Source organism: Falco punctatus (genome assembly GCF_963210335.1).
Source record: "Falco punctatus genome assembly, chromosome: 4".
Taxonomy (NCBI): Eukaryota; Metazoa; Chordata; class Aves; order Falconiformes; family Falconidae; genus Falco; species Falco punctatus.
This window is the reverse complement of record NC_137583.1, coordinates 94708686-94723894: the sequence shown is the minus strand read 5'-3', so window position 1 is coordinate 94723894 and position 15209 is coordinate 94708686. Positions and strand designations below refer to the sequence as shown.

General features: G+C 44.6%; 1 protein-coding gene across 1 annotated transcript in view; it reads left to right on the top strand.

Annotated features, from left to right (window-relative positions):
• Positions 1 to 15209, top strand: part of AOAH (acyloxyacyl hydrolase) — a 79208-nt gene that overhangs the window by 351 nt on the left and 63648 nt on the right. The window contains exons 2-3 of the mRNA XM_080383325.1: positions 319 to 473; positions 14870 to 14965. Coding sequence (XP_080239451.1) covers positions 320 to 473; positions 14870 to 14965 — 250 coding nt within the window. The 5' untranslated portion in view covers position 319. The remainder of the gene's footprint in view (positions 1 to 318; positions 474 to 14869; positions 14966 to 15209) is intronic.

The following is a 15209-nucleotide window of genomic DNA, read 5'->3' as shown; positions in this document are numbered from 1 at the left end:
AGGTTGTAGTGGGTGGCTGCATAGCACCCCGAGTGGCCTGAGAGGGGCTGAGGGGTGTGCGAAGTGCAGGGGCTGGGAGAGCACCTGCAAGGGGTGAGTGTGGGATGCTCCACGCACCCTGTGGGAGGGCACGCGTGCGTGTCCCTGCCTGGGAAGCGGTCCTTGCGTTACACACAGCTGCACACAGGCACACCGGTCTCCTTTCACCTCAAGCTGCTAATGAGACAAGGATGCAGGATGCTCCCTGAGCATTAAGGGAATACAGGTCTGCGTGCACCCTTCCCACCTGATTTCTTCCTTTTTTTTTTCCTGCCTTAGGATGAGGAGGTCTAGGCAAACATCCCTTAATTTATTCTGCATCCTCTGGCTCCTGCTTCTGCTGAAGGCTGCCTCTTCCACCCCTCTCCCCCATGGAAACAATCCACCACCCCCTTCGCTCCTCTCTGGGCTGTACAAAGGACACACCTGCGTCGGTATGTATTCAGGTTTTGTTTGCCTGCTGGACTAGTTCATTTTTTACTCCACCAGTGAGCTGAGAATTGCTATGCACATCATAAATCACTCCTTTATCTATTTCAACAGCTGTACTGCAAAATACTCATAGTCTTTGGTGAAATAATCACTGAAGATTATGCAAGGCCAGCATGGGGTCTGGAGTTATTTTATGATTTTGTTTTTGAGTGGCTGCTTCCCAAAGTTCATGTTTTTGCTCTGTGGGGAATGGCATCTGAAAGGCTGGCTTTAACATCTGTAAGTCTGGGACCTGGAAACAAGGTGTTATGGGGTCCCAGTGTTTGTTAGGGTTCGTGATGCATTTTGCTGAACTGCAGGAAATGCCCAGGGTGTCCTCATTGATTTCATTGCCTGGGAAACAGTTCTTAAGAATGGTTGATCCGTACTTGGGCCAGAGAGCTTTGTGGTCTGGATGGTCATCTCTGGACAGCCAAGTTGTGAGGGCTGCTTCCTCATGTTTCCTTTTCATGACTGCTCATGTCTGCACAACCTGTACTAAAGTGGGGCGAGTGTATTTTGTCAGCCCCACTCTGGTGTGACTTCAGTGACTGTGGTGATCTCCACAGCAACTATAGTTGGAGGTATCCTATAGTCTCAGCTGACTAAGCGATTCCCAAAGCAAGAGCAGTATCACCAAAGTCAGTGTGAACAGGGCATATCTCTGTGCCAGAAATGCCCTTGGTGTGAGACTCTGTGTACCTAGAGAGATGTGATAGCTTGTATTTTTTAAGTGAGCAAATATTAAAAGATGGGTATGTCTTATGCATTATGTTCAAAAGTTTTATTTTGTTGTCTTTTAGCTTTTCATGACACTTTTGTGCTGTAAACATAAACCCTGTCACAGTTACAAATTGCTTTCACTGTGGATCAAAGAACGTAATTGTAAATAATAATCCTAAACTTGATAGAAACTTTTTTTTTTTTGCCTCCCTTCTGAGCCATCCAGTGTCCGGTCAGATTTGGCACCGGCGAGGCAGGGTGAAGTGGAGCGGAGCGCAGCCAGGGTGTGAGGCTTGCGCAGTCCCCGCCAGGCTTCAGCCACCAGCCTGAAAATGAAAGCAAGTTGTAAAAAGTAGAAATGGCTATTGGGGACTGGCCTTGTCTGAGCCGGCAGCCACGCAAGCGGTGACCGAACAGCTGCCAGAGCAAGAGGGAAGTGGGTTTTAATGACGAGATCTTTAGGCAGGCATGGTTTCAGTGGTGCAGGAAAGGCAGTGAGAGTGCTCACCCGTAGTTTTACACTGGTGTTTTTAAAATGTCAGGTGTGAGTGTTGCATGCCCTTTCCACCCTATTGACCCAGCAAGGCTCTACATTCCTAAAGTGACTGCACATTGCATTGAAGTTGCCTTGCACCAGATAAATTGTCCTTTTTTTTTTTTTTTCCCCTCCCAAAGGGAGGAAGGCTGCACCAGCCCCATCGTTGGGACCACCCAGCACCTCCCCAGCGTGGGGAGACACCAACCCCCCTGCCTCCCACGCAAATTTCTCTTTCTGATGTGTCCCTTCAACTAAAAGCACCCACGTGAGCTCGCCTCAGGACCAACACAGACTGTCTGTGCCTCTGTAAAGCAGAGCAGAGCGTGAGGCGGGCAGGGGCCAGGCAGGCAGGTGGCCGGTGCCCACATGCAGGCCTGCGAGGCCAGCCAGCTGCCTCTGCGGCTTCATGGATGAGCTCCTCTCTTGACTGACTATTGAAAACCCTTGCGAGCCATCTGCCTCCTACTTTTCACCACAGGAAGGCACAGAGGAGCTGGTAGTTACCCCTGCCATGGCGCGGGGCAGGGGTAACACCCGCTCTTGCGGCTGACTCAGTGCCCAGCCCTGTTAGGAGCAGAAATTAAGTCGAGATCAGCCTCATCTCTAGGAGGAAGACCGTGATTTCTTTTCAGCAGCTCGCCCCCAGGCCCTGCCAGCTCAGTTTTCTGTCCAGGCAGGCACTGGGAGAGAGCCATGACAGCTTCTGCTGGGCCTTGCCTTCTAGGCTGAGGCAGCATTTTTAACAGGAGAAATGCCTGCTGCCAAATGCATAGGAGATTTTCTTGAAGAAATAGACTTTTTCATGCAAGTTAAATGTGTGGTCAGGTGTCTAATCTTTCAAAGTTATCTTCCTCTCTTTTCTGAGGGAAATGAAGTGGCTGCACATTGAATAGCCATTCCTGATTGCCGCTGTGTGCCTACCACCTGCACCATCGAGATTGCTGTTAGCAGCCAAAGCTGGTCATGAAATGGATTCCCTTTCAGTAAGAAAACCAAGCAAACATTTTCCATTAAGCCTTTTCCCTGATAGTATCATGCTTCTTGAAGAAATATGTAGAAACAATATGACAGGAGAGCGAAATGCAGCTCTGGTACCTCCATCGAGTGCAATGCAAGTTGGTTGCTTCCTTCTTCTGTTCCCCTTCTAGCAGCACGCTCTGGGCAGGCACCATCTGCCCCAGTATATTCTGACCATACCAGGTAAGCAGCTGGCTGCTTCAAGGGACTCCCCTGCCCTTAGCGTGTCCTGGGAAATGTATTTTGGGCAGGCACCCATATGCCGATATGGACCGAGGCTGGAGGAGAAGAGCGTATGCGTTCAGTGAGGTGCCACCGCAGGCTGAACGATTTGGGATGGCTCATAGAGGGAGGCTGGCCAAAACATTTCTGCCTTCAGATTGTTACTTGTCTAAAACAGAAGGTGACTCTTTTGCAGCAAGCCTAATTGTCTTAGAAAACATTTAGACAGGAGTTTTAATCAACCGCAGTAACTACAGAAAAAGTCTCATCATTTTTGCTGCATTTTCTTGAAAAATTTGGCCGCTTCATTCAAGGAAAATCTTTTTATAATTGACTTGGCGTAAAAATAAATCATCCAGAAAATGTTCCCACCTAAAAAGGGAACATTAATACTGCTGCCTTTTAGAATTACGGAAAAGAGGGAGAAAGGACCTGATGATAATCCTTGCAGCCACAAGATCAGATGTAGTATACCTAATCAGTTCCTAACCATCTCTAACCTTCTCTTAAATAGATACATGGTCTTTCTTTGGCCCTGTCAGTAGAAAAATTTTCCCAGCATCAGACAGCCTTATATCTCCATCAGTGTTTGTGCCTCCCCAGGCTGGAAAAATGCCCACCTTTTTGCATACTGTGAAATCAGCTCAGGCCCTTCCTCTGGGCCTCTGGCACATTTTGCATGTGGTATTTTCATCTGTTTTTTCCTTATGGTTGATAAAAGGGCTTTGGTATGTTTTCCTGCATGCAAAGGCCTGTGAAGCTGTTTTTCCACATGTAAAGATGGTAAGTTTTGGCTCTGCGTGATGGTTTGGGAGCTGGATGCTATGTCTGGTTTTTGCTTCTGGGTTTGTTACTGACTGGCAGTGTGGCTTAAGGGATTTGTTCAGTACGAGACCTAGAAACCCTTTTGCTAGGTGTAGCCCGACTGTTTCAGCAGGGCATCCTGAGAACAAGATGCTGTGTACTTTTCTCTCAAAAATTAAGTATGAATGAGCCCTCCAGATACTCAGGTCTTTGACTTTCCCTATCTGTTGAATGAGGAAAATACTGCCCATTTCACAGGGCAAGCAAAGTTTTACTTAAGTTAATGTTAAGGTACCCAAAGACAAGTACAGTAACACTGGTAACTGTTGACACTGGTGCTAATGGGTCGTCATACCTAAAATCATGTTCCTTATTTTTCTACTATTTCTGATAAATTTTTAAAGATTTTATTCCACATCTCCCACCGCCTTGAATTACAACAGAGCCAGCCCTTAAAGGGTCTTTGCAAATTGCCCTGTTGTCTAACAAGGGTGACTTCATCCAGAAGTATATGAAACCTCGGGAAAGATGGAAGCTGCCTTGGAGAACACAGAAAGCAGGGGAGACACTGAAAGACAGGAGGGAACTACTGTATTCATCTCTCTGTAACATGGTGAAGAAAGGAAATCTGGGGAATTGTAGATCAGTCAGTTAAACATCAATGCCTAGAAAAATCCTGCAATAGTTAATAAAACCTTATAAAAGCACCTTTCAAAAGTAAATACACATAAAAGCCTCACTGGACTTACCAAGGAGAAAGTGTCAAATCAATCTAATTTTCTTTGCTGATAAGACAATGGCATGTAGATACAGAAGAAGTAGTAGATGTTACAGCTGGGCTTTTGTAAGGCTTTTGGCACCACCTCAGCACTCATCTAATGGCTCAGAGATACATGACGTTGATTAAGCTTCTACAGGGCAGGACAAAACTGGTGAGTGGCCTTGTTCAGAGAACAATTATGAGTGGCTTGCTCCCTAAGCAGAAGGATGTACAAAATGAGGTCTTTCTTGGACCTAGTAACACTTCATATTTTCATTAGCCAGGATAATGAAGTAGTGTGCTATTAAATTAGCAGCTCATATAAAGCTGAAAAGGTTTGCAAGTACAATGGGAGGGCAGGATTAAATTCAAAACAGTCTTGACAACTCTGAGTACTTTCCCCCCACACTTCAGCAGAAATAGTCAATGACACATGTAGCAAATGACCGGCTGGGTAACATCCCTAGGGAAGATCATCTGGGCTTGTAGTGGCACAATGATGGCATGCTGTCATGAAGCACGCACACGTTGCATACACCAAGACATGTGAACAGAAGTTAGCTTGCAAGACATGTGAAGTAACGCACTACCTTTCTCAGCATTGACAAAGCCTCAGAGGAATCTCTGCCTTCCCTTTTGGGGCTGTGCATAAAAAATGATGCAGAGTGACAGGAGGTTTTGGAGAAAAACAAACATGAGCTATAGAGACCGAATAAATTAGAGTTAATTAATCTGGAGAAGAAGAGCTTGAGAAAAGACATGATATTTGTCCTCGAAAACTTTAAAGGGTTGATCCATCGTCCAGGCTCATAACAGCTATGGCAAGAAATAACAGAAATGGATACCAGTAGGGACATTCAGGTTAGGAAGAAAATTTTCTAATGGTAATGGTGAGTGAGCAGTGTCATCAGCTCCTGAGAAGGCTGTAGAAGACCTTCTTAGAGATCTTAACAGATTTGTGTCTACCCTGTCCCCTTGGAATGGCATAGATACCACATATGGGCTGCTAGGGCAGATGCCTGTGTAAGATGACTTCTTCCAGGCTGGCTTTTCAGGGGTTCTGCACGGTGACCACAAGAACCATTTGCAAATAGCAGGGTTTATTTATTTTCTCCTCAGCAGCAGGCTGCTGTGCTCTTTTGGCGATTAACTTTGGCTGCCCTTTTTGGAATGAGGCAATTAGTCAGGGAGCGCTCAATACAGCCGGACAGCAGCGCTTTCCATCTTTACTGGCAAGCAGAGATCCTGTGGGTCAGCAGCCGGGGAAGCAAATTTCCCCATCTTTGTGCTCAATATAATGCCATTCTCAACAACCGTTGTGGTTCACCTCTTCTGTTCACCCACAAGCACGTAATTCCTAGCGTATGAAGAAGCATGTTTTTGAAACATATTTTCAGCTCTGCTTACATTAAAGAATGGATGTTTCCAAGCTTCCCCGCAGTGTTAAACACAGACCTCTACCTGGGTTGATTTGTGTGATAGTCAATGTCCTCAACAGTTTGCCTCCGTCTAGCTGTGCATGAGTGCAGGGATGAAATACACCCTGCGGAGTGGCAGCAGGACCGGTGGCCTTTGGAGTTCCCAGTAACTTCATACAATGGAACATGCCAAATGGAGTTGGAGGTTTTTAATAACTGCGCTCAGACAAAGTGGCTGCGCACATATTGTCTGGGGAGGCACCATGACAGAACATATAATTTACAGCTCAGTGAGTTCTGTAAAAAGGCCATGCCCAGTATCAATGTGGCACTACAATGCATTTTACTCTGAAAGGCTGGGAATCAATTTTGATTACAGCTAAACCATCGCCAAGCCACAGCACCTCTGTTCACTTCACTGACATTGCTCAGTTCACTCAGTGGCAGAATTTGGCCTGATGATCAGTAATAAATACCAAATTTGACCATAACATTCGTTCCTATGATTATACTTTGGATAGAAAAAACACAGGCATGTGAGTAGTACAATAGAGATACTAAAGCAACTATTAAAATAGGAATATTTTCTACAGGGATTCATATTTTTCAGCAATTGATGGTAAAAAATTTCATTTTCAAAATCACCCCAAGTCTTACTGAAAGTTTATGACTGTAAAATGCAAATATAACTATTGATCACAATAAAAAGGTGTGCTTAGCATACCGACATATCTCTGTGTGTAAATACACAATGATATATATTTATATGTGCATTTGTAGGCATGCATAGCCTCATACGTTTTACATTACTGATGCTTACTTTTAGTGTAAGTTTTCTCTTATAGTCTTATTTATTTAGTATTGAGTGTCTGCAGCAGTTTGGCTGCTGATTACCACAACGTGTGTGCCTTCAGCTCTTGTTGATATGGTAGCCCTATACAGAACTTCTCTATGTTTAAGGCAGTCACTTTCAGTGGTTATAGGAACTGTATATCTGAAAAAAAGTGCATTTAGAATTAAAATGGTCAAAACTTTGTGGCAAGGATGAAGTTACCCAGCTACATTAACTCCCCCTACCACCATTCAGGCTTCAGTAAATTTTTAATATCCTTTCCTGATTAGGAAAAGAAAAATATGTTAATGGAACACATACACACACAGTTGGTTTTTTTCTGTTAATTAATGCAAAAAGCATTTCGATTGGAAATGCCTGGGGTTATAGATTTTGTTAAATAGGGCTCTTTAAAGTGTGATGTGGGAAACATTAGGGACACGTTTGGCTGGCAGGTATGGATACCAGAGTCTTCCACTAGATGGAAACTGAATTTTCTGTACCAGCCTAACCATACCAGAGTCCTCATTGGGTGTTTTAAGGAAACAGTAATGAACAGAGCTCTGAAGCTGGGGGTCTGAAGTGCCTCAGTGCTACTGGGTGAGCCGCAGCAATGATAATTGATATTCTGGGGTTTGCTGGTTTTGTTACAGAGCTACCGTGCACTCAAAATACTGCTATACTGGTATTAATATTTTAAAAAATGCCTTTATCCAGTATATTATATGTAATTTTATGCCCAGTGAAAGGTTTGGTAATAGTGTACCGTTTATCATTTCTGAGGTATTTTATGGCACTTAGCAAATTTAGGGGGAAAAGGTCTTGCATATGCTAACATATTTGAATATGGATACCTATAATTATATTCCATCACTTCTGTATCTCTATAAAATACATTAGCATTGTAAATGGAATAGGAAGCAAAGTCTGAGTTAAAAAACTTTTACACTCGGCTTTCTTTCTAAATTACCTTTCAAAGCAACAAATCCTCTGGCTGTATATGGGAAAATAAGTATCCTAATTTTGCATATACAGTTATGTCATTTGAATATTTCCACATTGGAATGAAATCTTAAGGTTATAAAGGGCTGTTCTTTGAAAGTATCAGCTTGGCGTTGAGAAGCAGTGAAAGAAGGTACAGTGGGTATTGGGAAGTATTAGGAAAGGAATATATACTGAAAAAAAGGTTGTAACTTTGTGTTGTAACTTTGCATATCCGTGATCTGCCTGCACCTAGAATATCCACGTACATGTCCCCATCTCAGAGGAGAAAACCTTTTTTCTTATTAGGTCCCCAAGTGAATGTTCTTATTTCAAACAAGAATGTCTTATTCCAGGTTGAACTGGAACTGGACTAGATGAATTTGGAAAGAGATGTTTTTACACCAGATCAACAGCACCTACACGAGGAGCAGCAGTATTGGCTTTTGTAGATAGGCTCTGGGGACCCCTCATCTGTAGTCTTTAAGAGTTGCATTGGAGCCTCTGATCATCTATAAATGGAAGAAGCAAAGACGGTGGTTTTGGAAAACCTTCATCTTCTGTATAAAACCTGGAATATGATAGATGGGTTCATTTATACAGGGGCTTGCTGCTGCAGACAGGTATTTGAAGCAGAGGTTTGCTGCTTTGCCAAGCAAGGCTCTGGCTCCTGCTCCACCGGGAGTGAGCGGGCTGACCACAGCCTGGCTGGCAGGGTTTGTGGAGAGCTATTTGTGTCCAAGGCCACTTTTGGGGGCTTATTTCCTACTTGTACTCCAGGGAGTAGGTTTAATTTATGGCCGGGGAATGGCTATATGGTTGGAGGGGCGAGAAAGATCTCCAGCACCCAGGACTGTGAGCAAAGGATGGCAAAAGATGTGCCAGGTGGCAGAAATCCCATTTAACAGAGTTTTACTCAGACAAATATATCTACAGATCTGAAACTTAGAGAGGCAGCTTTCACTATCCAGACACTTCTTGACATCCCTAGGTATAATTCTAATTATAGAGCCTTTCAAATGTGTGCGGCAGAAGTGGATTAAGTTAAATAGTCTGCTCAAACTGCCGGAGGCTTCACAGCTAAGAAATGAATTTCTCTAGCTCTGATTTTATTATTGGGGTATGATTTTTTTTTTCCCCCAAGCTTATTGGAAATGTCATTTTATTATTACTATTTTCAAATGCATGGAGAGAAGTACTTCCTGACGTGTGAGTTTTCAGATTACCACTGCTGAGCAAAATGGTTATGGTTTTCTCTTATCTCTTCAGAAATTAATAGCAGATGGGACAAACTATCACTAAAAGAGACAGGCATTTTATTAATACCACAGTCTAGTTTCTAATGGCTAGTAAGCATTATAATACCAAAGAATTTCTTTCAGAGAAAACATCCTTCAGCCTACCAAGGCATTGAAACCTATTCTTGAAGTATGACAGCACAGTCAATTTCTTTGAACTTGTTTCTAAAGAGATGATATGCAACTATAAAAAATTTAGAGCTTTTTTTTAACCTTTAATTATGAAGCCTATCTACATTGCCTTGTACGCGCCCAGCTCATGATGAGAAATAAATCGCATCTAAATATCTACTAAATTAAAGTAAGCAATAGTTGCTAATAACTGTCAGGACCTAGAAGTGCTTTTCTACAGATGCCAGAGTATTAAGGAGTTTATGTTCTCACGCACTTTGTAAGTAATTAATGCAGTGAGATTTCTGCAGCCAAAGACAGCTGATTTCCCTCTGTCCTTTTTAGCTAACTAATTATTTTCCATTTTTAGCCAGCAGAATTAAGACCCATTAAAGGCTAGAATAACTGGTTGGCATTTCTGATTATATTTGGTGTGCAGGGAGATTTCTGTTTATTTCATTAGAGGTAGTGGCTTCTTAAGCTGCAACCAACAGTAAATTCTTTTTGTTACTAAATCCAGAGGAAGATGATACATATGATTAAAAGAGAGCAGGTTTGTAGTAGGAGCAAGGGTAGTCTGAATTAACTTTAATTTATAGACACTAACCTCTTGAGGTTTTGCCTATAGCCCAACACAGGAGATAGATTCTCCTAAAGGATGAATCTGAATTACTAGGGGACAGCACAATTTTATCCAAAAAACCAGGGAGCCTGGGTGGGTTAGACTCCCTCAACTACAGTGAATCCCCTTAGAAACTCCTTCTCCCTCCTCCCAGGGTTCAGACTTTTTCCTGAGTAATTTACAGTCTCCATCCCAAAAGCTGCTCCCAATGTCATCAGTCTAAATGAAAGGCTTTGAGGCCAGCAGAGCCAGAACTCAAGCCGGCGATCCCTGGGACATGGCCCATGGCAGGGCGATGAGAGATGCCAGCAGACCATGAGGAGTGAAGAGAGGTGGACCAAGGACACCTGATGAAAACCCAGGTAGATGAGGGAAACAGAAAGCAGATCAGCCGATGGCACGCATTGGTGGCACGTGTTCCCAGGGAGCACCTTTCCCACCGGGGGGTGGGAAGACTCCCCAAATGCAGGTCCAGAGACTTGCATCTTGGTCCAGGACCATGGTGCCTGAGGCTAAGGATGCCCCAAGTGGAACCGCAGATCCCTTTGAAAATCAGTCAAACTTTCTTAATCAGCTTGTCCTGTGAAGCGTAGTGTTTGATCTGGAATAAGGGCATTTGTGGGGGAGCATTTGAGTAACTGAGGTGTGGTCTGTGGGTGCCCGAGGTGGGGAGGGTCTAATAGCGTGACCAGAAGCATCTTCTCTGTGATGGTAAAGACTAGTTTATGAGAGCAAACATTTAAGTTCAGCTCTGTGCGTTTTTCCCAAGTAGTCAGGCTATTATTATTGTTGTTTACATTCATATAGCATCTAGTAGCCCAAGGAACTGCATTAAGTACCGCACGAACTCAGCGATGGCTCCGTTAATTCTCATGCAAGGCAAATCTCCTTTTGGGCTTGGTTCAATAGGCACAGAAGTGTCTGACTGACTTAATCAACATGAAAAATTTCGATTTAATTGCTGGGAGACCGCTCCATGAGTAGGGTTACCTGCATGATTGTGTTTGTGATTAAGAATTCTGTTTCTATCTGGCAAAGCCAAACAAAAAATAGTTGGGTTTTTTTTGTCTTCCCTCGGTGGTACTTTGACAAACATGAGAAACACATCTTCAGTGGAGACTGTCTTCTTGCATAACAGAGGAAATGGAGCACCAGGGGTATTTTTTATCCCAAGCCCAACTTCCTGGATTTCAAGCACTCAGACCGTTTGCCCGTAAGCCCCTTTCTTTGCACTGACTCTACTGGAGGTGAGAAGACCTCACTGTGGTAATGAAAATGAGAACGATGGGGGCAATGTCTGAGGCAGAGAGAGAGGAGCCTCTTTGCACCCCCACCCTGAGATGAATCATTAGGCAGGCTGCTGAGCCTGCGCTTGGGGTGAGTAACTCTATTTCAGAGAAAAGACACACTTTCCTCACCTGCCTCATCTGCAGCGTGGGGCCGTGTTATGAGCTGGTCTCTCCTGTTCAGAGGGGGTTGACTTGTTACATTGATGTTTTTATCAGGCCAGATTTTACACTGGAATAAAATCTCTCCTTGCAGCACTGGAGCCAACATTTTGGCACCCAAGGATGCTGCAGCTGAGAGCAGAGACATTGCAGAGGTTGATATCTGCTGGCAGCTGGAGCAGACCTGCCACGACACGGGAAGCGTGAGCTGCAGTGTGGGTGGTGAGGGCAGGTGGGCAGCATCCCGCCTCCATCGGCGGCGGTCTGCAAGTTACATTGCAGTGGTGCCTGGCACCCTCTGGTCCCACAGTGGATGAGGGCGTGCTGGAGGCAGGAGACAGACTTAGAAACTAGAGCCAGGCAGAACCCCCTGTTCCCGTACCACTTGGTGGGGATGCTCAGCAAGCAGGCCGGGTGGAAGAAGTAGCAGGGAGGATGGGGGAGCTGGGGTCTGAGAGAGGAGGACTCTGTCCTCTCTGCAAAATGTGCTGGCAGGTCCTGACTGAAGGTGCAGGAGTGCTGGGTTACACAGCACAGGCAAAATGAGCTTCATTTCTCTGCTGCAGTTGGTGACGCTGTCAGCTCCCTGGCATGACAGGTTACTGAGCCTCAGGGACATGAAATCCCATATCACCTCAGTTTTCACCTGCCCCCGTGTGTCTGAGCTCACACCTCTGCTATGGGGGCTTTTCCCTTGCTTTCCACTCAGGCTTGCAATTTTGCATTCTGGTCAAGCCATGCTACTCCTCAAGCTGCATTGGTGTCTGCTCCATTGCTGTTGCCCACTTGCCCTTGTGTTCAGTTCTGCGTCAGCCTGTGTTTTGGGGACTGTTTGCTCTCCCAGCTCCTCTGCCTGGTGAAGCATCATCCTCTCCTAACTTTTCTAACCTCAGTGTCTCATGAGTTTCCTTCACTTCTCCTTACCTTCACATCTCATGGACTCCTGGAGCCCTGTCTGCTAAGAGCTGGCATATCCTCATTCATAGCTTCCTCAAGCTCCTGGTGGAAAAGAATGAGAGGTAAAACAACAAAAGCTGTCTCCTTTAGGAAATATCAAAGGACTAGCTCCTTTCCCATCTTTCTGCTTGGACTTACTCCCTTTTTGTCTTTCTGACTTCTAGACAGCAAGATTGTTAGATGAAGGTCTGACCTTGGTAACAGAAGAAAGGCATCTTTTATCCACATCAAAAAGTGGTTTTTCGGTTAAGACATTATTTGGGTCATCTAATTTTTCAGAGCCTCCATCCTCATGAATAGAACAGGCACAGAAGGCAGGGGAAGGGTAGTCTCGGTTGTCTGTAGGTTGCTCAGGTGTGTTAATAATGTGGCCTTGTGAGAACCAAGTTATGCAATGGCTTTTAGGTGTGTTTCCAGTGTGTTTTAAGGATGTGCACTGCTCTCTCAGTGCTAAGCAATGGAGTTGGTCCAGTGTGTCTCTGCTCACGCTACCCTTGCAAATAAGCCAGGGTCTGTTTTCTGTCTCTGGAGCCAGTGCAGGGCATGGCTTGCACCCAGACAGCTGAAGTCTCTTGCAGGGTGCAATTCCCCTGCTGCCTTGACTGGGTGTTCTTGTCCAAGCATGCTCTGGGGAGTGGTCCCTAGCACAAGCACAGGCAATGTCTGGGGCATGGCATGGGATGAGACTGTGCTAAGGCACCTGCTGGTGGTTAACCAGGGACCAGATGGCCCTGGGCTGTTCTTCAAACCCAAGTCCTGTGCATGCTTTAGCCTCCAGCTTGGATGTCCTCTTTGGTTTTAGCCTGGGTCTTTATTATTCTACTTTTTTCTCCTCCTCTTTATGAGCTATCGTGTTTTAATTAACTGCTAATTCCTTGGGTTAGCCTCTGGCTATTTGGGGAGGGGGGTGGGGCAGAGAAGAGAATGGCTTGCTTCAGGGTTTTTTCTTGGTTGCATCTGTCTCCATTTATTCTCTTATTCTTCTAGGCTGACTGGAGGTAATGGCTCTTAGCATGCTTTATAAATCATTCCGCAGAGGACTTTGAGTGTTTTATTTAATAAGTATGGAGAAGTGGGCTTTTATGCTCGCAAAAGAGATGGCAAGTTCATTGTGATTTCCACTGGATTACTGTATTTGGGGTAGAAGAAGTAATAGAAGACTCAAAGGTATTGGTCTTACAGCAAGTTCCAATTGTATTACCTCCTCTATCACTTGCTACTTGATCCATAGGAGCATCAAAGTTATTTACGTTGAAAAACAGCACTTTGATTTAATAGCACATAGGCATAGGTACCTGGAAGGAATTTAAAAGCTCACTTTGAAGAGTTGTGCCAGTCTGAAAACCTGAACATTAATGCTCTTGAGCTTTGGAAAAAGGTGGATCTGCAGCGACATCCAAATGCTGCAGCTCACCTCCATTTCCAGACCGTCAGAGCAAGTCCTGAGCACTGAGATTTCTTGCAGAGGGGAGAAAACAGGGTTCAGCTACAGGGATGTCAAAGAGAAATCTTTATTCAGGGTGCTGAAAACTGGTGTCCCAGCCCCTCGTCTCCTGGCTGCCTGGGATACCCACTTCTGTTATACAGGTTCTGAGTCCAGGCAGGGACCTCACCCTGGTTACCAGGTCTGTATTGGTTAGACTTTGCATTACCAAATGTAACTTCTTTATAAAATGGTGAAGCCACTGCAGAAAAAGAAAGCACAATGCTGGAGTACAGCATTTTAAAACCAACTCAATATGAACCACTTACGGTCATGATGTGGATTTTGAATGATTGCTATGTGGGGATTGCATTGAACCTGCTTAATCCCATAAACGTCAGAAAAAGTGCTGCACATCCCAAGAAATGCTTTACTACGGTGTGCAAGTTCTTGGGTCTCAGCCACAGCTAGTCCAAGGAGCAACTAGGCTTTAGCACTGCTTGCACCCAGGTTAGCAATGAGAAAGAGCAAGCTTCATAAGTCATAGGAAATGGTTTCTTTTCAGTCACGAAGGAGAGAAGGATGAACTCTGAAGACAGTTTGGCTTTAGGAATTGTGTGGCTGGGCCCAGCAGCCCCGAGCATGCTAAGCAGCTTCAGAGGAAAGTCTGTGAAGAAATGATGCCACGGATGCTTTGTGGTGTTTAACACATATATCTGCTTCATGATGTCTCTTCCGCAGGCAGTCATACCCATTTGGTTTTCAGTTTCAGTAGCTCTGTGTGACTTGTGTGGAGAGGTATAAAAGCCCTATCAAGAACAGACCTGTGCCTTTTTTCTTGTGAGAAATAACAAGAGAGCAGGTGGCCAAGCCAGCAGCTGTAACAGTGGCCACCCCCCTGGCTCCTTGATTTTCATCCTTGAAGGGATGGAAAATTGTTTTTCCAGGAGCAACATCCAGTGCTGTAAAAGCCAGGATATTCTCTGCCCTCCTCTGGCATTGGCATCCTCTCTTACAGGATAACTTACAGGTTTTGAGTAAAGACAGTAAAGACAGAAATTCATGGATTTTCCCCTTGAACGCTCATCTGCCCCAGAGTATCTCAAGAAATGAAATGCCCAACGATGCCTGAAATACTTCTGTGACGTGGGGTGCTTCATCACACTTCACAGATAACGATATTCACTCTTTTTGTTTGTTTGAAGGATGTGTGCTTGTGGTGTCTGTAATCGAACAGCTTGCACAGTGGCACAACAGTACAGTAAAGGCAGCCACGGAGAGACTGTGCAACTACATACCTGGTAAGTACCAAATAATACACTATATGTTATGTTGGTACTGCTGTATTTCTCTGTTAATTAAAAACTCACATGTGGAGTCTGAAAGAGCTTTATCTACTTCTCTTGCAGCATCTCAAATGAATGTAGCTGAAAGACAGCAAGGTGCTATCCGCAGGGAAGTCAGTGTCATGGCTCACTTTGCTTCAGAGCTGAGATTTTGTCCCAGAGTTAGAGTGAAGGGGGTTGTATTAAGCCCACATACATG